At 33.1% G+C, this 22,767-nt stretch overlaps 2 protein-coding genes across 3 annotated transcripts; one reads left to right on the forward strand and one right to left on the reverse strand.

Moving 5' to 3' along the window:
• Positions 1-7,009: 7,009 nt before the first annotated feature.
• LOC115719346 (mannose/glucose-specific lectin) lies at positions 7,010-8,645 on the reverse strand. 2 transcript variants are annotated; one of them, XM_061108828.1, is made up of 5 exons: positions 8,520-8,645; positions 8,206-8,409; positions 7,638-8,081; positions 7,300-7,541; positions 7,010-7,223 (listed from the first exon to the last, which is right to left on the reverse strand). In XM_061108828.1, coding segments are annotated over exons 1-5 (894 nt in total). In that variant the 5' UTR covers positions 8,523-8,645; the 3' UTR covers positions 7,010-7,222. The 2 variants fall into 2 exon arrangements, with proteins under 2 accessions (XP_060964811.1, XP_060964810.1); XM_061108827.1 differs by having other exon boundaries at positions 7,010-7,541.
• An 11,248-nt stretch (positions 8,646-19,893) lies between these two features.
• On the forward strand, positions 19,894-21,103 carry LOC133034033 (uncharacterized). Its single transcript, XM_061109058.1, has 4 exons — positions 19,894-20,011; positions 20,161-20,304; positions 20,407-20,616; positions 20,931-21,103. The coding sequence occupies exons 1-4, from the start codon at positions 19,894-19,896 to the stop codon at positions 21,101-21,103; spliced, it is 645 nt and encodes a 214-aa protein (XP_060965041.1).
• Positions 21,104-22,767: the final 1,664 nt, after the last annotated feature.

Consider the following 22,767-nt stretch of genomic DNA (forward strand, 5'->3'; position numbering starts at 1 on the left):
TGAGCCTATTAAGAGGCCCAATCAACTCAGTGGGCCAGCCCACAAGATCGAGTCGAACCATGGCTCCGTGTTTAACAACAAACCCAGTCCACTCATTTCAAAGCCAGACCATCTTGGTCCCAGAGGGACATCTTGCACAGAAAAAAGAAGGTCCAACAGGGAATATTTGGGTACCATGCTGGAGTCGATCTGGAAGGACAATTCAAGAGGCAAAGAATTCGAAAACTCATACTCATACTGCTAGGATAAAGTTTAGGTGATAATACACTCAAAACTCTCCACTTTTTTCCAAAGTGCATCATCTCTCAAAGCATGTACTAATAAATTTATAAAAAATAAAGGAAATACATATATATATATATGGGTGACTATTCAATTATTACATTTTTTATCAGTAACCATATTGCTACATTTTTTTTTAACCCGTAATAAATGTTATGCTACTAATAAAGTAGACTTTCCTTTTTTAGATTTAATTAATTATAATTAACTATTTTCTTAAAATAATTAATTAAATAGACATTCTTTTTTAGAATTATTTAATTATAATTAACTATTTTCTTAACATAATTAATTAAATATTTAACAAGACCTCTTTTAGTAATTAATATTTATATTTAAATCCTTACTTGAATTATTTTAATAATTAAGCCATTTAATTATAATATTTACAAAAAAAAAATTATTTTTCTTACAAAAATTAAACTTCTTTTGACACAAATTAAAATTCTCTTCTTATAATAAATTTTCAAATAATTAACTATTTTTAAATGATATTTAATTATTTTGTTACAATTATATGAACTAAGTATGATCGAGGCCTCAAGCTAATCAATCGATAACAAGTGCAGCCATTTTTTTTAAAAAAAATCCTTCAACTTATTTCATTTTTTACTTTTTAAATATTTAAATAAAAAAATTAAATAATTATGTGTAATAATTTAAAATTAAGATTACAAGTATAATAAAATTTAAATTATGAAATTATATGTGTATAATTTTAAATTATAAAAAACTTTGCTATAAAATTTTAAATAATTTAAGTATAAAAATATAAATTGCTAAAAAATCCTTATATAGTAATAAATTGTAAAAAATTAATTAATAATTATAATTAATTTAATTTTAAAATATAATTAATCTTAATTAAAGTTTTATAAGGAAATAAATGATTAGGTTACTTTCAGGTTACAGGTTATTTTTTATTTATTTTTATTTAATTTCCAAATTAATCACAACCATTAAATAGTAATCCAATGGCTTAAAAAAATGTAACCATGATGGCTACAATAAAAATGTAACCATTGAAACCTCTTCCATATATATTTATATATATATATACAAATTTACATATTAACATTCACTAAAAAAACTATATTTAATAATAATTTTTAGTAACAACATAATTTTTTTGTGACTAAATGTGATTTTTAGTCACAACAATTTTTTTTGTTTAACAGGAGGAAATTTTATTCAAAAGACAAACCAAGTACACAAACTGGTTGAAGCAAACACCATAGCACAAACACGCAACAGCTACACTGCACCCAGCAGCAGTAAAAAGCTGACCTACCAACTATTTATTACATTCAGTAAATACAAGTTCTTTTTACATTTATAAGGACCCTTACTCAAAATTCTAGGCTGAATAGCTTTCTTAACTTCATGACTTAAACTTCTAGTTGAAGCACAAGCCAAGTCGAAGACATGCACTTATTCCTATTCTTCCAGATCAAGTACAAAGCTGTAGCAACTATTGTGAACAATGTCCGACATAGACATTGCATTAATCACACCATTTTGAGAGTCATGAGACATAGTCTTAAACCTATAAAGCAGATCAGCTATCGAAGTTAGCCATTGGATCTAACCAAGCCAAGAGTTTATGACTCCAAACACCTGTTTAGAGTAAATGCAGGTAAAGAACACATGATGATCATGAGATTCTTCCTTAGAATCACATATAGGGAAATTGACATTCTGCATAGGCATAAATTGACTCAAAATGTCTCGAATTAGCAGCTGGGAGTTGGCAATCTGCCAATAAAGAAACATGTGTTTTAGAACAACAAGTTTATCCCAAACTGAACCAGCTTAACCAACCTTATTCTCCTCCACCAACAGGTTATAGAACCTATTTGCACGAAATTTACCACCTTTTACAGCAAGATTCAGGCTAGTCTTATTGGTATACTTTTTAAGATTCAACATCTTCTTAAAATACCACCTTGTATCTTGTTTAATGGGGCAACTCCTTGTGATCTTTCAAATATATTTGATCCATTTAACCCAAAGGTAATCTTGTTTACTAACTATTTCCTAGAGAAACATAGCCATTAAGGCCTTGTTCCGTTTTTTGCCTTCACAGAAACCAACACCACTAAGATTTTTGGAAAGACAAACCTTTTCCCACTAAGCAAGATGCATCTTGCTCCTATTCCCTTTTGTTCCCCATAAGAAGTCTCGGCAACTCTTGTCGATGGCAGCAATTATCTTATATGGAATAATTAAAATACTCATCCAGTAATTTCTTATTTCAAGCAAAACCGAGTGAATCAGCTACGCTCGACCTACAAACGATAAATTCCTGCTAGCCCAACAATTGAGATTCTTATTTAGTTTGTCACTCCATAATTTGAGGCTTTCCCTTTTGTAGGACGAAGGTTAACCCCCAAGTATTTGAGAGCGAATGAACCTTCTTCAATTTGAACCAATTCAAGAATCTTAGCTTTAACATCTTCTTTAACTCTCCCGAAAAAGATTTGAGACTTAGACTTGTTAGCAGACAGACCTGTTGCTTTACAAAATTTAGTAAAGGCTTCTTGAACTAAGCTCATCACTACAACAAAAACTGTCATCGGGAGCGACTTTTTTTCGTTCCAGAAAACTTCGTTCCAGAAGATTTTTTGGCGCGACTAGTCATTCCTGATGTTTTATTCTTGATAACTCGTGCCTGAAAATCAATATCAGGAACAAAATATAGTGACGTGGTTGATGCTAGATTATTTGGAACAAAAATGAGTTGTTCCTGAAAAGTAAAACTTGTTCCAAAAAATTAAACTTGTAACTTAGTTTTTACACATTATCAGGAACAACTATTCTATTATCAGAAACGAAATTATCGTTCCTGAAGTCATTTTTTAGAATAATTAAATTTATTTAAATTAAATTAAATATTTTTTTTAATATCACAATTTTTTCTATTAAATAATTTCTTTAAAAAAACTAATTATTTTTATATTTAATACTAAAAGAGTTCTTACATTGTTTTCATATTTAATACTAAACATTGTTTATATATATATTTAAAAGAATATTTATACTAAAAGAGTTCATAAATGTTCATACTAATGGAATATGTAAGTAGCAAAAGAAAGTTCATGAGAAAAAAGACCGAGTCTTGTTCCGTTCAAGTTGAGCTTTCCTCTGTTGAAATTCGGAAACATATATCGTTACACAGTTTAGAACACCTGAAACAATTCTAGAACAGCACTACCAAAATGAAAAACTGCAATGGCTTAAAGAACCAACCTCTTTTTTCTTGCATTCCTTGTAAACATCAAAATGTTCTTGGCATTTGCTTTTGTCAGTGATAAATTCTTCAAGACCTGCAAGTGCAAAGATTGCACCAATCAAAGTAAAAGTGATATTTTGTACGATCTTTCCTTAGTATCCAACAGCAAAGGAAGATTAAACAATTCTTCCAATCAAATTGAAACAATGCTTAAGCTCAATATGATTCAACATTCCATCACATAAATGTTAAGCCCTAACTAAGAGTACCATTACCAAATTCTTTTTTCAGCAAAAAAAAAAAAAAAAAAAGTAAAAAAAAAAAAAGAAGAAAAATCAGCCATGGATGGGGAGTTCTCACAGTGCTCCTCCATCGATCTTCGATATCGAGCTGACCACTGCAATTTTGAGAGATTATCCCCAAAATCAGAAGAAAATAGAGAAGAAATAAAACAACCTTACCTTACCTGCGTCGATCGAAGCCCCTGGGCATTTTTGATCTCTTAGCCCCAATCTTTGTCGCCAAGAGCAGCTCGATCCTAGGATAGCTTAGGCTAGCCCCAGTCCAGTGCGTCACAGAGAGAGAGAGAATATTGACTGTTGAGAATTGAGGAAGAAATGAAACTTTTGTCGTAAGAGGGTTTCATATTGTATGAGCTATTGAAGTTTTATTTTTCTTTTATCTACTAAAGTATTTGGTGCGACAGTAATTCGTTCCAAATACTGTGGAATATATATTTTTTTAAAGTGACTGTAAAATGTATATTAATTAGGAGAAAAAATGTTGGCTTCTTCTAAATGGTAATATTTTTTTTTAAAAAAATCAGGAACAATAATTTTGCGCTTGATGAGAGTTTGGTCGTTTCAGATAATCATTTAATTATTTTTTTATAAAAAAAAATTTATTTGGAACAACTTTGTTAAGTCGCGCCTGATACCATCACTATCAAGAATGAAATTCTGTCGTTCCTGATACTGTCGCGCCTGAAACCCTTATTTGTTGTAGTGCATCGAGTTAAAGTTACCTTTACTAAATATTATTAAGTCACCTGCAAAACACAGGTTAGTTGAACGAAGATGTTTGCACAATGGATGATATCCAAAACCCTTAATCTCAGAATGAAAACCAAGAAGCCGTAAGGTATTCCATTATCAAGATAAAAAGAAGAGGAGACATAAAATCTCCTTGCTAGAGCCCTTTTTTCCCTTGAAATCGCCTTGAATTCTGCCATCTAGTAAAAGGTGGTAATTCGTTCCCTTTAGACAGGTTGTAGGTTCTTTTTAGTATTATTTTTAGGTTAATTTTTAGTCTGTTTTTAATTTAGTTCTACTCTTGTTTGGAGAAATTTTATACTTTTTATCTTTTATTTTTGTAGATTTAAAATAGAAGAAGATTAGAAAATATCATAAGATAGAAAAAAAGATAAAAAAGATCTCACAAAAAGATGAACTATAAAATAGAGAAAATTATGCAAAAAAATAAAGCTAAAACTTCAAGCTTAAATTCGATTATGATCTGATCAGATTTTGGAGAAAGTCAAAATATAAAAGTTCTAGATCTCTCTTTATCTTTTTGGAACATCTTGAATCGTCCGATTTCGAGCAATATCGAGAGAGTTATGACCAAAATACGATCAGTCAACGCAGTAGAAAACTCACTGCCCAAATAAAGGGGGCGCGCCTAGGCATGGAAATCATGGGCCGTGGCCCGCCCCTTCTAATCCTAAGCAAAATAAGTTTTTTAGCATTTTTTTTATATTTTTTTTTACCATTTTTCGGCTATATAAGAATTGGACTTCAATAGTTTTTGACAAGCAATGAAGGAGGACGAAAATTAGAGATAAAAATCAATTGCGAAGGCTTTTTCAACTGGGTTTTAAACATTCTTTTCTTCTCTATTCTCTTCTCTTTTCTCAAATTAATATGTGTGAATTTGCTACAATGAACATGAGTAGCTAAACATTTAATTAGGGTCTAGATGGAGATTGTTTGATATTGTTTTATGGTTTTCAATATGATTTTTATTTTCTCTCAATATTTATGTATTCTATTTCATTCGTAGTTAATTACTTTTAATTGCCTGATCACCAATTAACTGTCTATAATTTTGATGCGAGATCTGAGAAGTGAGTGTCAATTATGCTATAGTGAAATAATACTGAATTTTGATATAGGACGAGAGTACATGCATGGTTTAGATAGTTTATAGGGTTTCTGTGTTTAATGCCTGTTGCATGTTTAATTTATCACAAGAGTAAAAAATTTGTATGTAATTAGGGTTTATATATCTGAGAAGACTATAAATTACCTTAGTAAACTTGCTATTGCATAGAAATTGGTAATAAGAAGATAATCATATTCAACCATAATCAATAGATACAATTGAAATCGAAAGCCCTAACTTTTATTCATTGTTAATTTGCCTATTAATTTACTTGCTTCCTGATTTTTATTGTTCTTATTGTTTTCTAGTTTATTTTTATCTCAAATTTTATTCAACTAAATAGAAGTAAGAGTTTAATTTTAACGTACTTAACTACAATCCTCGTGGGATCGACCTCACTCTTTGTGAGTCTATTACTTGTTTACGATACGTATACTTGCGTGCAAAATAAACCGAGAAGGGAAGCAGAGAAGCCTAAGGAAATCTTCCATAAACTGCCAGTCAACAGTTTCATAGGCCTTACTAAGGTCAATTTTCATGATGCATCTTACAGATATGTTTTTCCTTGTGTAACCCTTCAGGAGATCATGAGGCCGCGGGTCAACAGACACTAGGTGTTGTATATTGGGTTCCTAAAAGTATGGCTGTCGGGTTTGCAACTTGCAGAGTATAAGTCGGTTTTGTGATCGGTGGGGTCGGTGTTGGTGCGACTCTAAAAGCTTAAACATATGATTCTTCCATATTTAATATATTAGGTTGCAATAGGAGTATTATTTTATTTCTTTTCTTTTTCTAGAGAGAAAAATGGAAAACTTTTATTAATAAACAAATTAGACATTAATCTATTACATAATGATATATCGCTTGATAAGAAAAATCAATAAGATAGCCAAACTATACTATGTCGTTTACAAAAATACCAGAATGAAAATCCAAATAGCCTTAAAACCACACTAAAAACGTGCCACTGCATTATATATCATATTCGTTTTATTTTTTTTTTCAACAAAAAAATAAAATAGAATTTGTTTTTTAGGGGAATCACCATTGTATCTGTAAGTGTTAGAGTGGTACGTAGGTCCAGATTCATATAAACCCTACTGATAGAATGAGCAGGCGACCACATAATAATAAGTCTATATACACATTAACAATTCAACAAACAAAAATTGATGAACTGGAAATATATATATTCGTATGACTCAATATTATACATCAATAAAGTTATAAATAAAGAGAGAATATTGAAGCTCAATACAAAGCAAGATAATTTTCAGAAAATTTAAAAATAAATGCAATAGCAGAAATAGAATAAACATTGGGAACAATATATTATATAAAAGAGAGAATTTTTATTCATTAAAATAAACATTACAAATTACACACCAAACATAGAGTAGTTCTATGGGTCAAGGATATAGCATACTTATTACAATTAAAGACTTAAATAATAACATTAATTATTCGAAATTCCAGGAGCATGCATATGCGATTGTACACGTACGTACACCTCAGCCAGCTGATCCATTCTTCAACCTTAATTCTTCTATTAAACAACGACCAAAATTAATAATTTTCTTTTATAATAAACTAGAATTAATATTAAGAGTTAATTAATTTACCAGTTTGAGATATAAATGCCAATTGAATCAATGAAGTGGCCTGATTTTCCATGAAACCCAACAATGGCGCCAGTACCTTGTATTGGGTGGGAGAAAGTGCTGCCAAATTCGCATCCAAACGGTCCATGTATTTTTTGAAGATTTGTTGTAAATGATAATGCTAAGATCACCGTCATTCCATTATAATATCCATATGTCCCACTTATGGATGTCAAAAACTCTGAAGGCCCATTAATATCAATCTATACATATTCATGAATTAACAAAGTAGCTAGCTAGGTCATTACATATATATATATAATCAAAATAATATTCAATTAGTTATAATAAATACTTACTGTTGTTGGTTCACCACGATTGTTTGGATCCTGGCCACCAAAAGGTCCATACTCGAGGTCATTCCCGTCCTTGAAGAAGAGAGACTTGATATTTGAACTATCATGGCAAATGGTGATCTGTTTTATCCAACTCTTCCCCACCTTGAAACTAAAAGGGCTTCCACCTGAACCACCCCATTCCCCAAAGGAAATGATTGGTTCTGGTTTTACATAAGCACCAAGAGCATCTAGGTAGTAGCCACAGCGTCCGAAAAACCCGACTAGTACGTTGTCTTCGCTTAAGGGGATGGCGAAAGGCTCACCGGTAGTGGTTCCGAATGGTCCATATGTTTTGAGATTTGTTTGGAAAGATAGTGAAAGGATAACATCATCAGGTATATCATTAAACTTACCATGTGTTCCATTAATGGATATCAAATACTCAACGGGCCCGTTCAAAACAATCTACAACATACAGTACATTAATTAATTAATTTGATGATCGATGATGATGATCATATTGATCAGGTGATCATATATGATCAGAAAATTAAAATACATATATATATATATACATGATTATACGTACCTTTCTCTCTTGACCCTTATCAAAGGGATTATTAGGGTTGTTGCCACCGAATGTCCCAGAGGTAAAGCCAGTGGTGTCTTTGAAGGAAATGGATTTGATATTCTTATCTTCATGGATGATTATCTCTTTCAATTCAGAATTCAGAATGTAGCTCCAAGGGCCACCACCTGTACCACCATATGCTCCCAACGAACTCACTCCTTCCTATAACCAAACAAACATATACATCCCATCATTTATATATATATATAGCCAAAATTAATTATTGATGAGAATATTATTTGTTAATGTATATATAGTCTATATATAAATACCATTTGCTAAGATCGATCGATAGATATAAATTTGTCGAATATGCAGTAGTACTGATCACAAGTACAATTAAACAATCTTATAAAAATATATATTTGTAGTTGAAATCAAAATGTAGCTTATTTATCTATATATATAAGCCTAACTAGTATGATATATCATATACGTACACAATCCCTAAACTACCCTTACAATATTAATTAAGTTCTTTCTCTTTTTGTTTTTTTAAGTTTAACTACTACTTTCTTTATCATTTTTATCAAATTTCATACCTAATTTCTTTGTCATGCATTTCACGTACTTTTTTAATTTGTCATTTTTATCACATGACATAACTAACTTCTTGTAATTAATTTTTATTTATATTATGATTCTCAACCCACAATTAATGGAAAACGCGCTAGTTGTATCACATAAAAATATATTAACTCAAAGAGTTAGTTTGTATGCACTCTCAAAACAATCATTTATACATTAACTAATATAGGTACCTATTTAATTAATGGTTACATTTTTTCTAATGAATAATTTTTTTAATAGAATAAAAATTAATTATTTTCTGCAAATATTTAACAAAATCTTTTTTAGCAATTAATATTTGGGTGACTACTTGATCGTTACATTTTTCTTTTATCTATAGTAGCAGGTTACCAATAGGTAAAACTTTCTTTTTTAGAATCAATTAATTATAATTAATTATTTCCTTAATATAATTAATTGAATATTTAACAAGTTCTCTTTTAGCAATTAATAATTATAAATAATTTTTTTCGGATGCCGCAGGAGGATCTCAGACACAACCTATGGTTGGTATCAGAGTGTAAACTGAGAATGAATTGAGAAAGAAGCTCAATCTCTGAATAGATTGGCTTGAGGCTTTTTATATATAGATGAAGAGTTAGTTACAATTACTAATCAAGAAAAGCAAGACTGCAACAGACTGAGTAACAAACTCTGTAACAGAAAAACAGAATATAACTAACTAACTAATCCTTACTATCTCTAACATCCCCCTTCAAGTTACACTCGTTGGACTTGAGTGTTAACTTGTCACGAAGATAGGTGAATTGAGGATTATGCAAAGGTTTTGTAAGTATGTCTGCTATCTGAAATGAGGAGTCCACATAACGAACTTCAAGTCTCTTGTCAAGAACTCTGTTTCTGATAAAATGGATGTCGATTTCGATATGCTTTGTGCGAGCATGGTAGACAGGATTTGCAGCAAAGGACCCTGCTCCTAAGTTATCACACCACAGAACTGGAGTTGTTGACACAGGTATAGACAATTCAGTAAGGATAGACTCAAGCCATATAATCTCTGAAGTTGCAAGGGCAAGACTTTTGTATTCTGATTCCGTGCTTGACCGTGCTACAACACTCTGCTTCTTAGAGCACCAACTAACAAGATTATTGCCAAGAAACATGCAATATCCAGAGGTGGATTTTCTGTCATCACTGCAACCAGCCCAGTCGACATCGGCATATCCATGAAGATTTAAGTCTGATTGTTTTGTGAAACAGAGGCCAAGTGTAGGTGTACCAACTAGATATCTCAGTATTCTCTTGCATGCGCCCCAATGATCCGAAGTTGGTGTTTGAAGATACTGGCTAAGCTTGTTTACAGCAAACGCAATGTCTGACCTCGTCATTGTGAGGTACTGCAAAGCCCCAATAACACTGCGATATTGTTTAGGATCAGATAGAGGAGTGCCTGAAGTTCGAGAGAGTTTGGCACTTGCACACATGGGAGTAGGCTGAGACTTTGCATCTGTCATGTTTGTTTTGATGAGCAGATCACTAATATACTTGGATTGAGTTAAATATATAGCATTGTTGTCCCTTAGAGCCTCAAACCCAAGAAAGTAGTGAACCGAGCCAAGCACTTTTAAGGCAAATTTATTGTGAAGAGCAGTGATGACATTGTGGATTTCATCATTATGATCCCCTGTGACTAATATATCATCAACATATACCAAAAGCAACAGTAATTTACCATTTGTTCTTTTGTAAAATAGGCTGGTGTCAGCTGTTGAGTTCTTAAAACCCCATTGCAGCAAAGTATTTTTCAGTGTATCAAACCAGGCTCTAGGAGCCTGTTTGAGACCATAAATCGCTTTATTCAGCTTGCAAACATGATTAGGAAAGTCAGCATCCACGAATCCTTGAGGTTGATACATATACACATCTTCTTTGAGTTCACCATTGAGGAACGCATTATTGACATCAACCTGTTGTATATCCCATCCATTAATTGCAGCTAGAGAAAAAACAATCCGAATTGTGCAAGGTTTTATAACTGGACTAAAGGTCTCAAGAAAATCGAGTCCAGGTATTTGTTGAAATCCTCTAGCTACAAGTCGAGCTTTGTGAGTGTTGACACTTCCATCTGCATTGTATTTAATTCTGAAAATCCATTTATTAGTAATTATTTTCATGTCATCGGTTGGGGGACCAAGAATCCAAGTCTTTTTTCTTTTGAGGGCATGGAACTCTTTGTTCATGGCCTTATTCCAATGAGCAATGGCGAAGGCCTGCTTAACTGAAGTTGGTTCAATTCTATTGTTAACTTCGGTAATAAAAGTTTTGGGTTTAAAAACCCCTGCCTTGGATCGAGTAACCATAGAGTGGTTGTTGACAGTTGGGGTGGGAATTTGAGGAGTGGAGACAGAAGTAGTTGACTCAGATGGTTGAGGTTGTAAAGGGTATGGGAGACTAGAATCTGTCGAAGGAAGTGTGCTAGAGCTGGGTTGTATAGATTGATGACTGGGATTGTGAGAGTGATCTGACATAGTTGGGCTTGTGGAATTGTGAGAAGGGATTGAGTCATGACTACTATTATGTGGAGAGGGAGTGGGATTGGATGGTAAGACAGTGTGAGTAGGGACAGGAGTTGGATATATTATAGTGGGGCTGGGTTGAGTAGATGATGATTCAGGAAATAAGGTATGATAGGAAAACTCACATTCATTGAATGTTACACTTCTAGCAATGTAGACACGCCCACTGGAATGCAGGCAGCGATACCCTTTTTGAGTGTGGCTGTAGCCAATGAACACGCACTTGCTCGATCGAAAAGCCACTTTGTGATTATTGTATGGAGTTAAGAGAGGGAAACAAGAGCACCCAAACACCTTCATCATATTGTAATCAGGTGTTTGGTTGTAAAGTTTCTCAAAGGGTGACATGTAATTGAGTATGGGTGTGGGAAGCCGATTGATCAAATAAGCAGCAGAAGCATAGGCTTCCTACCAAAAACTGAGAGGCATATTTGCCTGAGCTAAAAGAGTAAGCCCCATATCCACCACATGTCTGTGTTTACGCTCAACCCGACCCTGTTGTTGGTGAGTATGAGCACATGATTGTCTAAGGGTGATACCAAGTTGTGAAAACAGGTTATACAGAGGGAGATACTCTTTACCAAGATCTGTTTGGACGCTTTTTATTTTTGTTTCAAACATCCTTTCAACAAAGGCAGTAAAATGAGTGAACAAGGTGGTCACTTCAGACTTGGATTGCATTGGATATATCCAAACAAACCTAGTAAAGTCATCAACAAAACATAGATAATATTTATATCCATCTCTAGAGGAGTAAAAGGAGGGACCCCACACATCAGTATGAACAAGAGCAAAAGGGGATTTGGTTTTATTATCTGTAGCTTTAAAGTTGAATTGGTGCATTTTGCCAATTTGGCATGCATCACAAAAGAAATTTTCTTTACATTTGACAGAAGGACAAACTTTAGCTAAAACTTTAGCAAGAACTAGCTTGGCTGGGTGTCCCAACCGACAATGCCATACAGAATCTACTTTATTTTTATCTTGCACAGGGTTACTAGTTATGGTACAATTGAAAACATCAGAATTACAAGGAAAAGAAGAGTAATTCGGATGTAACTTGGCTGTGGCAGCAGCAGTGGGAGTAGGGACTTGAAGTTGATAGAGTCCATTATGAAGAGAACCCCTTAGAACTTGCTTCGTGTTCTTGTCCTTTATAAGACAACACACATAGTCAAATTCAAGAGTGACACTATTATCAGCAGTGAATTTAGAGATACTTAACAGATTCTTGGTTATATTTGGGACATGCAAGATATCTTTAAGTAATAAAGACTTGTTTGGTGAAATTGTGGGAATAGAATTTGAACCAACATGCAGTATAGGGATAGAGGTTCCATTACCTACTGTAACTTTGGCTTTTCCTTTGTAGTCGGTGGTGTTGGTGAGATTGGATGTGTCTGTTGACATGTGATTTGTTGTTCCTGTGTCAAGATACTACATTCCTGGTGCTTCTTCAGTTATAATGGACTCAGAGATGTTTGCTTGGGGGTTTTCTTGTGTTGATGTAGAAGTTGAAGCACCTGGGGCTTGAGGTCCAGTGAATGTGATATTGAAGCGGTGATAACACTTCTGAGCTGTGTGTCCAGCACGACCACACAGCTGACACACCGGTTTGTTGCCTCGTCCTCCTCGATTTGGTGTAAATCCCCAACCTCCTCTGTAGCCACCTCTGAATCCACGTCCACGGCCTTGATTGTTGACAGAAATATTTGCAATGTTTGCTTGAACATTGCTGAGAGCATTAGCAGAGAATTGCTGAAGCCTAACTTCATGGCTGTGGAGCATGAATTGGATTTCTTGAAGGGTGAGGGGATCAGATCTGGCCGTGAGATTAACAACAACACTTTCATATTCGGAGCCAAGACCCCCGAGGATGTACAGAGCAAGATCTTCATCAGTAATAGGTTGGCCTGCTGCTGCCAAATTGTTAGCATAACCTTTCATTTTAAGTATGTACTCATCAATGGTGGAGGCTCCCTTCTTGGTGGATTGAAGGAGTCCACGGACTTGAAGTAATCTTGCTCTGGAAGTGGTGGCAAATAGCTGAGCAAACACAGTCCAGATCTCAGAGGAGGTTTGACAATTAATCACATAACCAAGCATGGGTTCAGTAATAGAATTCATCATCCAGTGCATGAGAAATTGATCAAGACGAAGCCATTGAAAGTAATTTGGATTAGGAATATCACCTGCAAGAACTTGCGGTGGGGGTGGATTTGTCCCAAGGATGTGGCCATCAAGATTATAGGCACGCACTGCAGCCAGAACCAGCGATCGCCAAAAGGTGTAATTCGTGCGATTGAGACGAAGGTTGAGTGGAAGAAGATTGTTGTTAGGAAGAAGTGGAGGGGCTTCAACACCGGCGATGGGAGCTTCAGGTGGTTCTAGAGTTTCACTATGAGCAGAGGAGGCTGTGTCTTTGGACGCCATGGCAACCTAAGCGTCTGATACCATATCAGAGTGTAAACTGAGAATGAATTGAGAAAGAAGCTCAATCTCTGAATAGATTGGCTTGAGGCTTTTTATATATAGATGAAGAGTTAGTTACAATTACTAATCAAGAAAAGCAAGACTGCAACAGACTGAGTAACAAACTCTGTAACAGAAAAACAGAATATAACTAACTAACTAATCCTCACTATCTCTAACAGTTGGCAATATTGGAGACTCATTCCAACAACAATACCCCATGTATGGTCAATTTGGGTCATCCCAACAACAACCTGTGTACGGTCAATTTGGGTCATTGTTGCAGTAATAACCTGTGTATGGTCAAATGGGAGGATCTCCACAACAGCCTATGTATGGTCAGATTTTCAGTGCGCAGAGTCAGCAACAACAGCAACAACCTATTTTGGTTCGCCCGCAGACTCGACAATTTGTGGAGATCTTACCTACACCGTAGACTGGACAACCTTATTACCCTACCCCGCCGGCACAATCCCGTGATAATCTCGACGGTTCAAGACTTAGCTCGAATGTAGATGAATTTTTAGAATATACTGATTTGAACAATGATAGTTAGGTTTTATAATTATGTCAATTTTTATGTTTTAATGTTTATTTAAAGACAATTTTCTAATTTTATTTAAGATAATATAGTTTATATTGTAATGGACAAATTAATATGAATGTTTAATTTCTTAATATATTAATGTTTTATTTCTAATTAATAATATATTTATAAAATAATTATTATATATATAATTATAATTAATTTTATTATATAAATATTCAAAATAATGTTTTTTTAATATTTAAAAATATTAATACTGGCGGAACAGTGATTGTGGTCCGCCGGTATTAATGTATTTGCGTGTAAAAGTGCAGACATTAATACCAGCGGATCCCACCGCTATTAATCCGCTGATATTAATATTATTACCGGTGGAAGACTATTTTCGTCGCTAATAGTCACTTATAGCGACCGATTAATACCGGCAGATAATTACCAGCGAATTCCACCGGTATTAATTATTACCGGCGGTCTGGGCTATTAATACCGGCGGATGTCTCCGCCGGTAATACAAAAATTTGTTGTAGTGTCTTTATTTCTTTATATAAAATATTTATATGATTTTTTTTTTATTTTAATTCAAAATTAAGCCAATAAATTTTAAAATATGATTAAAAATATTTTAAATCTAAATTAAAATTTCTTTATATAAAATATCTACATAATTTTTATTTTTAAATATATATAATAATATTATAAATTTAATAAAAAAAATATTCTGTTAATTAATAGGATATTCTGTTAAAATTAATGTAGAAACTCAAAAAGAATCGTTAAACCAAGAATTTCGTTACATAATCACATTTTATATAATATATAAAAATAGAATAGACATTTGAACTATTAAGTTTGAAATATATTTATATTATATGTGTTAGATTTATAAATTGTTATTTTACATAATATATTAGGTATATATATAATTTTTTAAAAATTTATGTAAATATATGTATATATAAGCCTAGTAGGATATACACAATCCCTAAACTACCCTTACAATATGAATTAATTTTTACTTGGTATATATGAAGATGACAAAAAATTGTTACATTTAGTGACAACTTTTTAGTCACAACATAATTTTTTTTTAATAAACAATAAAATATTTCTTGTGACTAAAATATAGTATTTAGATTTAATTTGTCACTAGTCACAACAAGTATTGTGACTAAAAATATATTTAGTCACAAAAAATTGTAATTTTTGTGACTAATACCTTTAGACACGGACCTTTTAAACACAATATAAGAATGATGATTTATAATTAATCACAACTTTTTTACTTTTAGTTATACAAATTAGTTTTATTGTTACTAAAAGTAAAATTTTTTGTAGTGTTGCACAACACCAAACAATTAGATTCGATAATACTCACACTAAAAAAATCTCACTTTAACCACGAAGTTAGTACTTCCTTGAAAGGTACGATTTATTTTTGGCAAAATTAGTGCATGTTTAACATCATAACTAAAAAACTGTTTTTTATTTTTAAAAACAGAAAATTGTTTTTAAAAACAATTTGGCTTGTTTAGCCTTGTTTTTTAAAAACAGTTTTCAGAAAACAAAGTTACAAAAAAACAAGAATTTTGAAAACAACAAAATATTATTTTCTGTTTTAAAAACCAATTCACTTTTGGTCAATATTGTTTTTAAAAATCACTAGCCAAACGTGACTTGTGTTTAAAAACTTCAAAAACTATTTTTTGTTCTCATTTCTAAAAATAATTTTTTAAAACAAAAAACAGAAAATAATATAGCAAACATGCTCTTAAGTTCTTTCTCTTTTTTTAAGTTTAACTACTTTCTTTATCATTTTTATCAAATTTCTTACCTAACTTCTTTGTCATGCAATTATTCTCACGTACTTTTTTAATTTGTCATTTTTATCACATGACATAACTAACTTCTTGTAATTTTAATTTATATTACGATTCTCAACCCACAATTAATGGAAAACGCTTTAGTTGAAAATAATTAATTTTTAATTTAATATTTAACAAAAATTTTTTTAGTAATTAATATTTATAATTTTTTTTTATTTTTAAATTCCTCTTATAATTTATTTAATAGTCAAATCATTTAATTATAGTATTTACAATATTTTTTTTTTACAAAAGTAGGATTTCACCCTTTCTAAAATACATTTTTGAATAATTAATGTGTTTTTAAAAATAATATTTTTTTTGCAGAATCGCTTGACCCATCCCTTACTAAATAAAAAAATCTCTAATTTTAAAAATTAGAATTTTAGTATGTCCCAACCTAACATCATGTGTATTTTTTATTTTGATGCAATCTCCTACATCTCTGCCACAAACACATTCCTCTAATCCACCAACTATATCATGTTTTTTGCCCTTCTCTCTAGTTCTCAGCTGTTCGGTCGTGGAAGGAAGTGGAGTGCTACTATTGTCACAAAAAGGGACATGTTAGGCGGAGTTGTAAAGAGTTAACAAAATACTACTACAAAATTGAGCTTCAAAGGCTGTTTTTAAGGGCTTTCGTTAATTTTGGCGAAATTCAGTACCGACAATGTTCCAGGCGACGTTGTAGGGGTAAAAACAACTGACGGCATAGGGGCCTTATGGCGTCGGTTATTATGAAATAACTGACGCCATAGAGCCCCTATACTGTCTGTTATTGTACAATAACCGACGCCATAGGGTCTTCCTATGATTTTTTTAGCTTTACAATATGTTGTGTTTTAGCATAATTTTTTTATATATATTATTTTTTTATTAATATAATTAAATTAAGTATAAATTATATATAATAAGCATAAATAAAAATTAAATTGAAAAGTTAAATAAATATACATTAACGTTGGGTATTAATTTGAGATGGTGTAAATTTTACTTCAAGTATGTGATGAGGTGCAAAAAGTGAGGTGAGTGAAGAGCACTTAGTAGCTTTTGAATGGCATAACTTTCTCATTTCTTAACTAATTTAGCAATGTGATAACTTATTTTTATATAATTTTTCAAGACTAATAAAATGAAAAAAATAATAAGGACCAGAATAAATTAAAAAAATCAGAGAAAGGGCTAAACTTTGCATGAAATTTTTTAAAAACTTTGAACATTATTAACTTTTGATCTGGTTGTCCGTTTGAGACGATTTTTTAAGAACTTGGGTATTTTTTTTGTGAAGAGTTGACAAAACATCTTGATGCATGCAATGAAGAATCAAGAATAATGCAAAGACACGTCAGATTCTACTAATGCTTCTAGTGAAGGCTTTGGAAGTAACTTTGATGTTCTCTCTGTCATAGCTGATGAAAACTTTTTTGACTCTTGGATTTTGTATTCTGGTTGTTCGTTCCACATGTGCCTGTATAAGGAGTGTTTTGATACTTATAAGGCATATGATGGCTGTACTATTTTGATGGATAATAATTCTAGCTCTAAAGTTAGAATAGGAACTATTAAGGTGAAGATGTTAGATGGTGTTGTAAGAACACTAACTAATGTGAGATATGTTCTAATATTAAGGAGGAACTTAGTCTCTTTGGGAGCTTTGGATAATTGCGGTTGGATCTATTACGAAATGTGGGATGATAGTTGTGAAGGGTAAGAAAGAGTAGAATTTGTATAAATTAGTCGAGAAGACTATTTTAGGTGGAGCTATGAAGGTAGAGTCAAGTCACAAAAGGCATTCAATTAGTGTGAACGAATGCAGCAAGGTGGAGAAGACTCCAATTCAGTTCAAGGTTGTTTGAAGAAAGAAGGCATCAGTGAAAGATTGATGAATGTGAAGACAAGTGCTCAAGTGAAGTTCAATAAGAGTATGAACTCCATGCATATAAATTTGAGTCAAGGTGGAGAAGGTTGGAGTTTGACTCAAATAATTTATTTTTTTTATTAACTTATCTATATTTGTACATTTGTAATTAATTTTTGGGTATTATTAATTGTGTAAAAAAGGAAAATTGATTTGATACCAGGGGCAGAGCCTGTATCTAAAGCTCTGTATCGGATGGCACCTATAGAGTTGAAAGAGTTAAAGGTTCAGTTACAGGAAATGTTGGATTTGAAATTCACTAGACCAAGTACCTCACCTTGGAGTGTGCCGATTTTGTTTGTAAAAAAGAAGGATGGAACATTGAGAATGTGTATTGACTACTGGAAATTGAATAAATTGAAAGTAAAAAAAAAAGTATCCTTTGCCAAGGATAGATGATCTGTTTGATCAATTGCAGGGAAAGACCGTCTTCTCTAAGATCAATCTTCGAACTAGTTATCACCAATTGAGAATTCGAGAGGAGGATGTTACCAAGACACCTTTTCATACCTGGTAGGACACTATGAATTCCTCGTGATGTCTTTCGAATTAACAAATGCTCCGGCAGTATTTGTGGATTTAATGAACCGAGTGTTTAAGGACTTTTTAGATGATTTTGTAATTGTCTTCATCGAGGACATTCTAATCTTTTCGGATTTAGAAGAGGCACATAAGAAATATCTTCGGATGGCACTGCAACGTCTCCAGGAGCATAAGTTGTATGCTAAATTCAAGAAATGTAAATTTTGGCGGCCTTAAGTAAGCTTCTTAGGGCATGTGGTGAAAAAAGATAGTATCTTGGTAGATCCGGTAAAGATTGAAGCGGTTCGGGATTGGCCTCAACCCAAGTCTGCAACTGAAGTTAGAAGTTTCTTAGGATTACCAAGATACTGCAGAAGGTTCGTTGAAGGGTTTGCTAAGATTTCTACACCCTTAACAGAGTTAACTCGAAAGAACTGTAAGTTTATTTGGACTGACAAGTGCGAAAGTAGTTTCTAAGAATTCAAGTAGAGGTTAATTACTGCACCAGTGCTAACACTGCACTCAGTGATGAGAAATTCGTGATTTACTAACGCTTCTAAACAAGGTTTAGGTTGCGTTTTGATGCAGTCTGGAAAAGTTATTGCCTATGCACCTAGGTAATCAAAAGAATTTGAACAGCGGTACCCCACACACGATATGGAATTGGCAGCTATAGTTTTTGCTTTGAAAGTTTGGTGCCATTACCTGTATGGCGAAAAGTGCAAAATCTATACGGATCACAAAAGCCTCAAATACTTTTTCACTCAGAATGATTTGAATATGAGGCAGCAACGATGGTTATAACTGGTTATGAACTATGACAGTGAGATTCTCTACCACCTTGGAAAAGAAAATATGGTAGCGAATGCTCTAAGTCAAAAAGGTCTGGGGCAAGTTTATGAATTGAAGAAGATCTCACCAAAATTGGCTAAGGATATGACTAGAGCAAAGATTGAGTTTGTAGTTGGAAAACTAGCCAATATTACGTTACAGTCTGATTTGTTAGAAAGAATCAAGACAGCCTAACAAAGTGATCCAAAATTACAAGAGTATAAAGAAAATCTTGAAGCCAGGGCAGCAAAAGACTTCTTAATTTCATCAGATGGATTATTATGATATAAGGGCAAGGTTTGTGTGCCAGCTAACGAAGGTATCAGACATGAGATTCTAGATGAGTCTCATACCACACCATATTCCTTACATCCAGGGACAACTAAGATGTATCAGGATGTGAAATCATTGTATTGGTGGACAGGTATGAAAAGTGTCATTGTGGAGTATGTGTCAAAATGCCTAACTTGTCAGCAGGTCAAGGTAGAGCATCAGAGACCAGCAGGTTTACTTCAATCTCTGAAGATTCTTGAGTGAAAATAGGAAGAAATAACTATGGACTTTGTGGTTGGATTACCAAGAACAGTAGGGTTCTATGATTCTATATCTAGGTAATTGTGGATTGATATATAAATTTAGCTCACTTTTTACCAGTGTGGACTATGTATATGGTGGATCAGTACGCTCATCTATATGTCAAGGAGATAGTTAGACTTCATGGTGCTCCAAAGTTGATCGTTTCCGATCGAGATCCAAAGTTTACATCCAAGTTCAGGGAGAGTTTGCAACGAGCAATGGGTACCAAATTAAATTTTAGTACAACTTTTCATCCTCAGATCGATGGTCAGTCGAAGAGAACTATTCAGATACTTGAGGATATGTTATGGGCGTGTTTTCTAGACTTTGAAGGCTCCTGGAATAAGTACCTTCCTCTAATCGAATTTTCGTATAATAATATTTATCAGAGTGCCATTGGTATGGCACCGTACCAAATGCTTTATGGGAGAAAATATCGTTCACCCATTCATTGGGATGAAGCCAGTGAACAGAGGTATCTTGGACCTAATCCAGTGAAAAGAATGAGTGAGGCCATTGAAAAGATTCGAGCTCGTATTCTTGCCTCACAGAGTAGACAGAAAAGTTACAATGATCCAAAGCGTAGAGATATTGAATTCTAGGTAGGGGATTTTGTCTTCCTTCGGGTGTCCCCAATGAAGGGAATTCAGAGGTTTGGAAAGAAGGGAAAGTTGAGTCCCAAATTTATTGGTCCATTTGAGATTCTGGAAATAGTAGGTCAGGTAGCGTATTAGCTAGCCTAACCCCTTACTTTATCCAAAGTTCAGAATGTGTTCCATATCTCGATGCTTCAGAAGTATGTGTCTGATACGACCCATATCCTAAGCTATGAGGATATTGAACTTCAGACAGACCTGTCATCAAGGAACAAACGGTTTATATCCTGGATAGGAAGGAAAAAGTGTTGCTGAACAAGACTATTCCGCTAGTCAAAGTTCTATGGAGGAACAGAAAGATTGAAGAGGCGACTTGGGAATTAGAGTCGCAAATGCGGGAGCAGTATCCTGAGATATTCAAGTAAATTTTGAGTACACAATTTCTATGAAGAGGGGATAGTTGTAATATCCTGGAAATTATGATTATGTTAATTTGAGCATATTTTATTAAATATGTGATTAAATTAATAATTAAGTGTAATTTATTAATGACGAAGATTATATCAAATTATGTGAGTATTGTAAATACCATTTTTAAAATAAAAATATTTTCGGGTTCGGCGTCCGTGAAAACTCAACGGAGAGGTTAGAAATATCACGACGATAAAAGTTGTGATATATTGGGAGTATACCGGACTTGTTTAGAATTCTAAGTTGTCGGTTTAGCAGGAATAATTAGAAATGACCAAAATACTCCTAGATTTGATTTTAGGCTTAAGTGATTAAGGAGGGGCAAAATAGTCTTTTCATTAAGTTGGGATTTTGTCTTTTATGTTATTGATATATGTTGAAATGAATTAATAGAAGGTTTAGATTATTTTATTTCATTATAGATATTGGTAGATAAACCTAGAAACTTAGGAATCACACACATCAATCTCTTCCTTCCTTTATCCCCTTCGAACCTAGAGCCAGCAGCTACAAGGGAGGTTTTCTTCATCAAGTTCTTCAATTCCTAGCTAAATTAGCTAATCCTAAGTGTTATTCAAAGCTTTGAGGTAATTTTTTTCTTTCTTATGGATTTCTTATGGAGGAGTGAATGTGTTGAAGATGTACTGTTGGAGTTTGTGGCCTCTAATGGCAGAAAGAACCTGAGGTTTCCACAATAGGTAATTGTCATGATCGAGTTTGGTGGCCAACTTGTGCGAGAAGACAACAGGAGTGAACGAAGAACCACCAGAACCAGTGTCTATTCTAGCTGGTTGTAGAGGAAGAGTTGGTGAGGAATCCATGGAAGTTCAACAAAGATGGAGACAAATGATTATTCAACAATGAGATTTGAATGATGAATGAGAACCATGTTGTGCTCTGATACCATGTTAAACGAAATGAATTGACAAGAATTAATTCTCAATAATTACGAAAGAGGATGATACAATTTATATAGTTACAAGGTTAGGCAGAAAATGAAAAAGACAAAATTAACCTCGTGACTAACTTAACTAACAAAACAGAATTAACAACCAACTAAATGTAAAAGACAATAACTAACAGCAAACTATCCAATACTCTATAATACTGGAAATATTTCTATGACTCAATATGCATCAATAAAGTTAAATATAAACATAGAACATTGAACCTCAATACAAACCAACAAAATTAAATTAGATTACATATTTCTTTTCACATACTTATATTATATAAAAGAGAGAATTTTTATTTATTAAAATAAACATTACAAATAGCCAGAGTTGTATGCTAGAATAGATTGTAATGGTTTGAGAATAAATTTGTATTGGTTTAGATTTGTATGGGATGGATATTAGGTGGTGTAGTATGATGATGTTGATAAGTTGATAAGTTGGATGATTGGTGGGACAAGGAAGAGTTATGTAGTGTTTTAATTTTTATGTGTGTAGTAAGAGAGGAGACAAGGTAGTAGGCTAGTAGTAAAAGACTTGCTTTGGCTACTCAAGCTTAGTTACAATTTGAAAGCTTGATGGGGTATTTATAGTTGTTTACCCCTACATTTAATTTCATCTAGATTATTCTAGTTCTACATGATTTACAATTTTTCTAGAACTTT

This window comes from Cannabis sativa, chromosome 2 (assembly GCF_029168945.1).
Source record: "Cannabis sativa cultivar Pink pepper isolate KNU-18-1 chromosome 2, ASM2916894v1, whole genome shotgun sequence".
NCBI lineage: Eukaryota > Viridiplantae > Streptophyta > Magnoliopsida > Rosales > Cannabaceae > Cannabis > Cannabis sativa.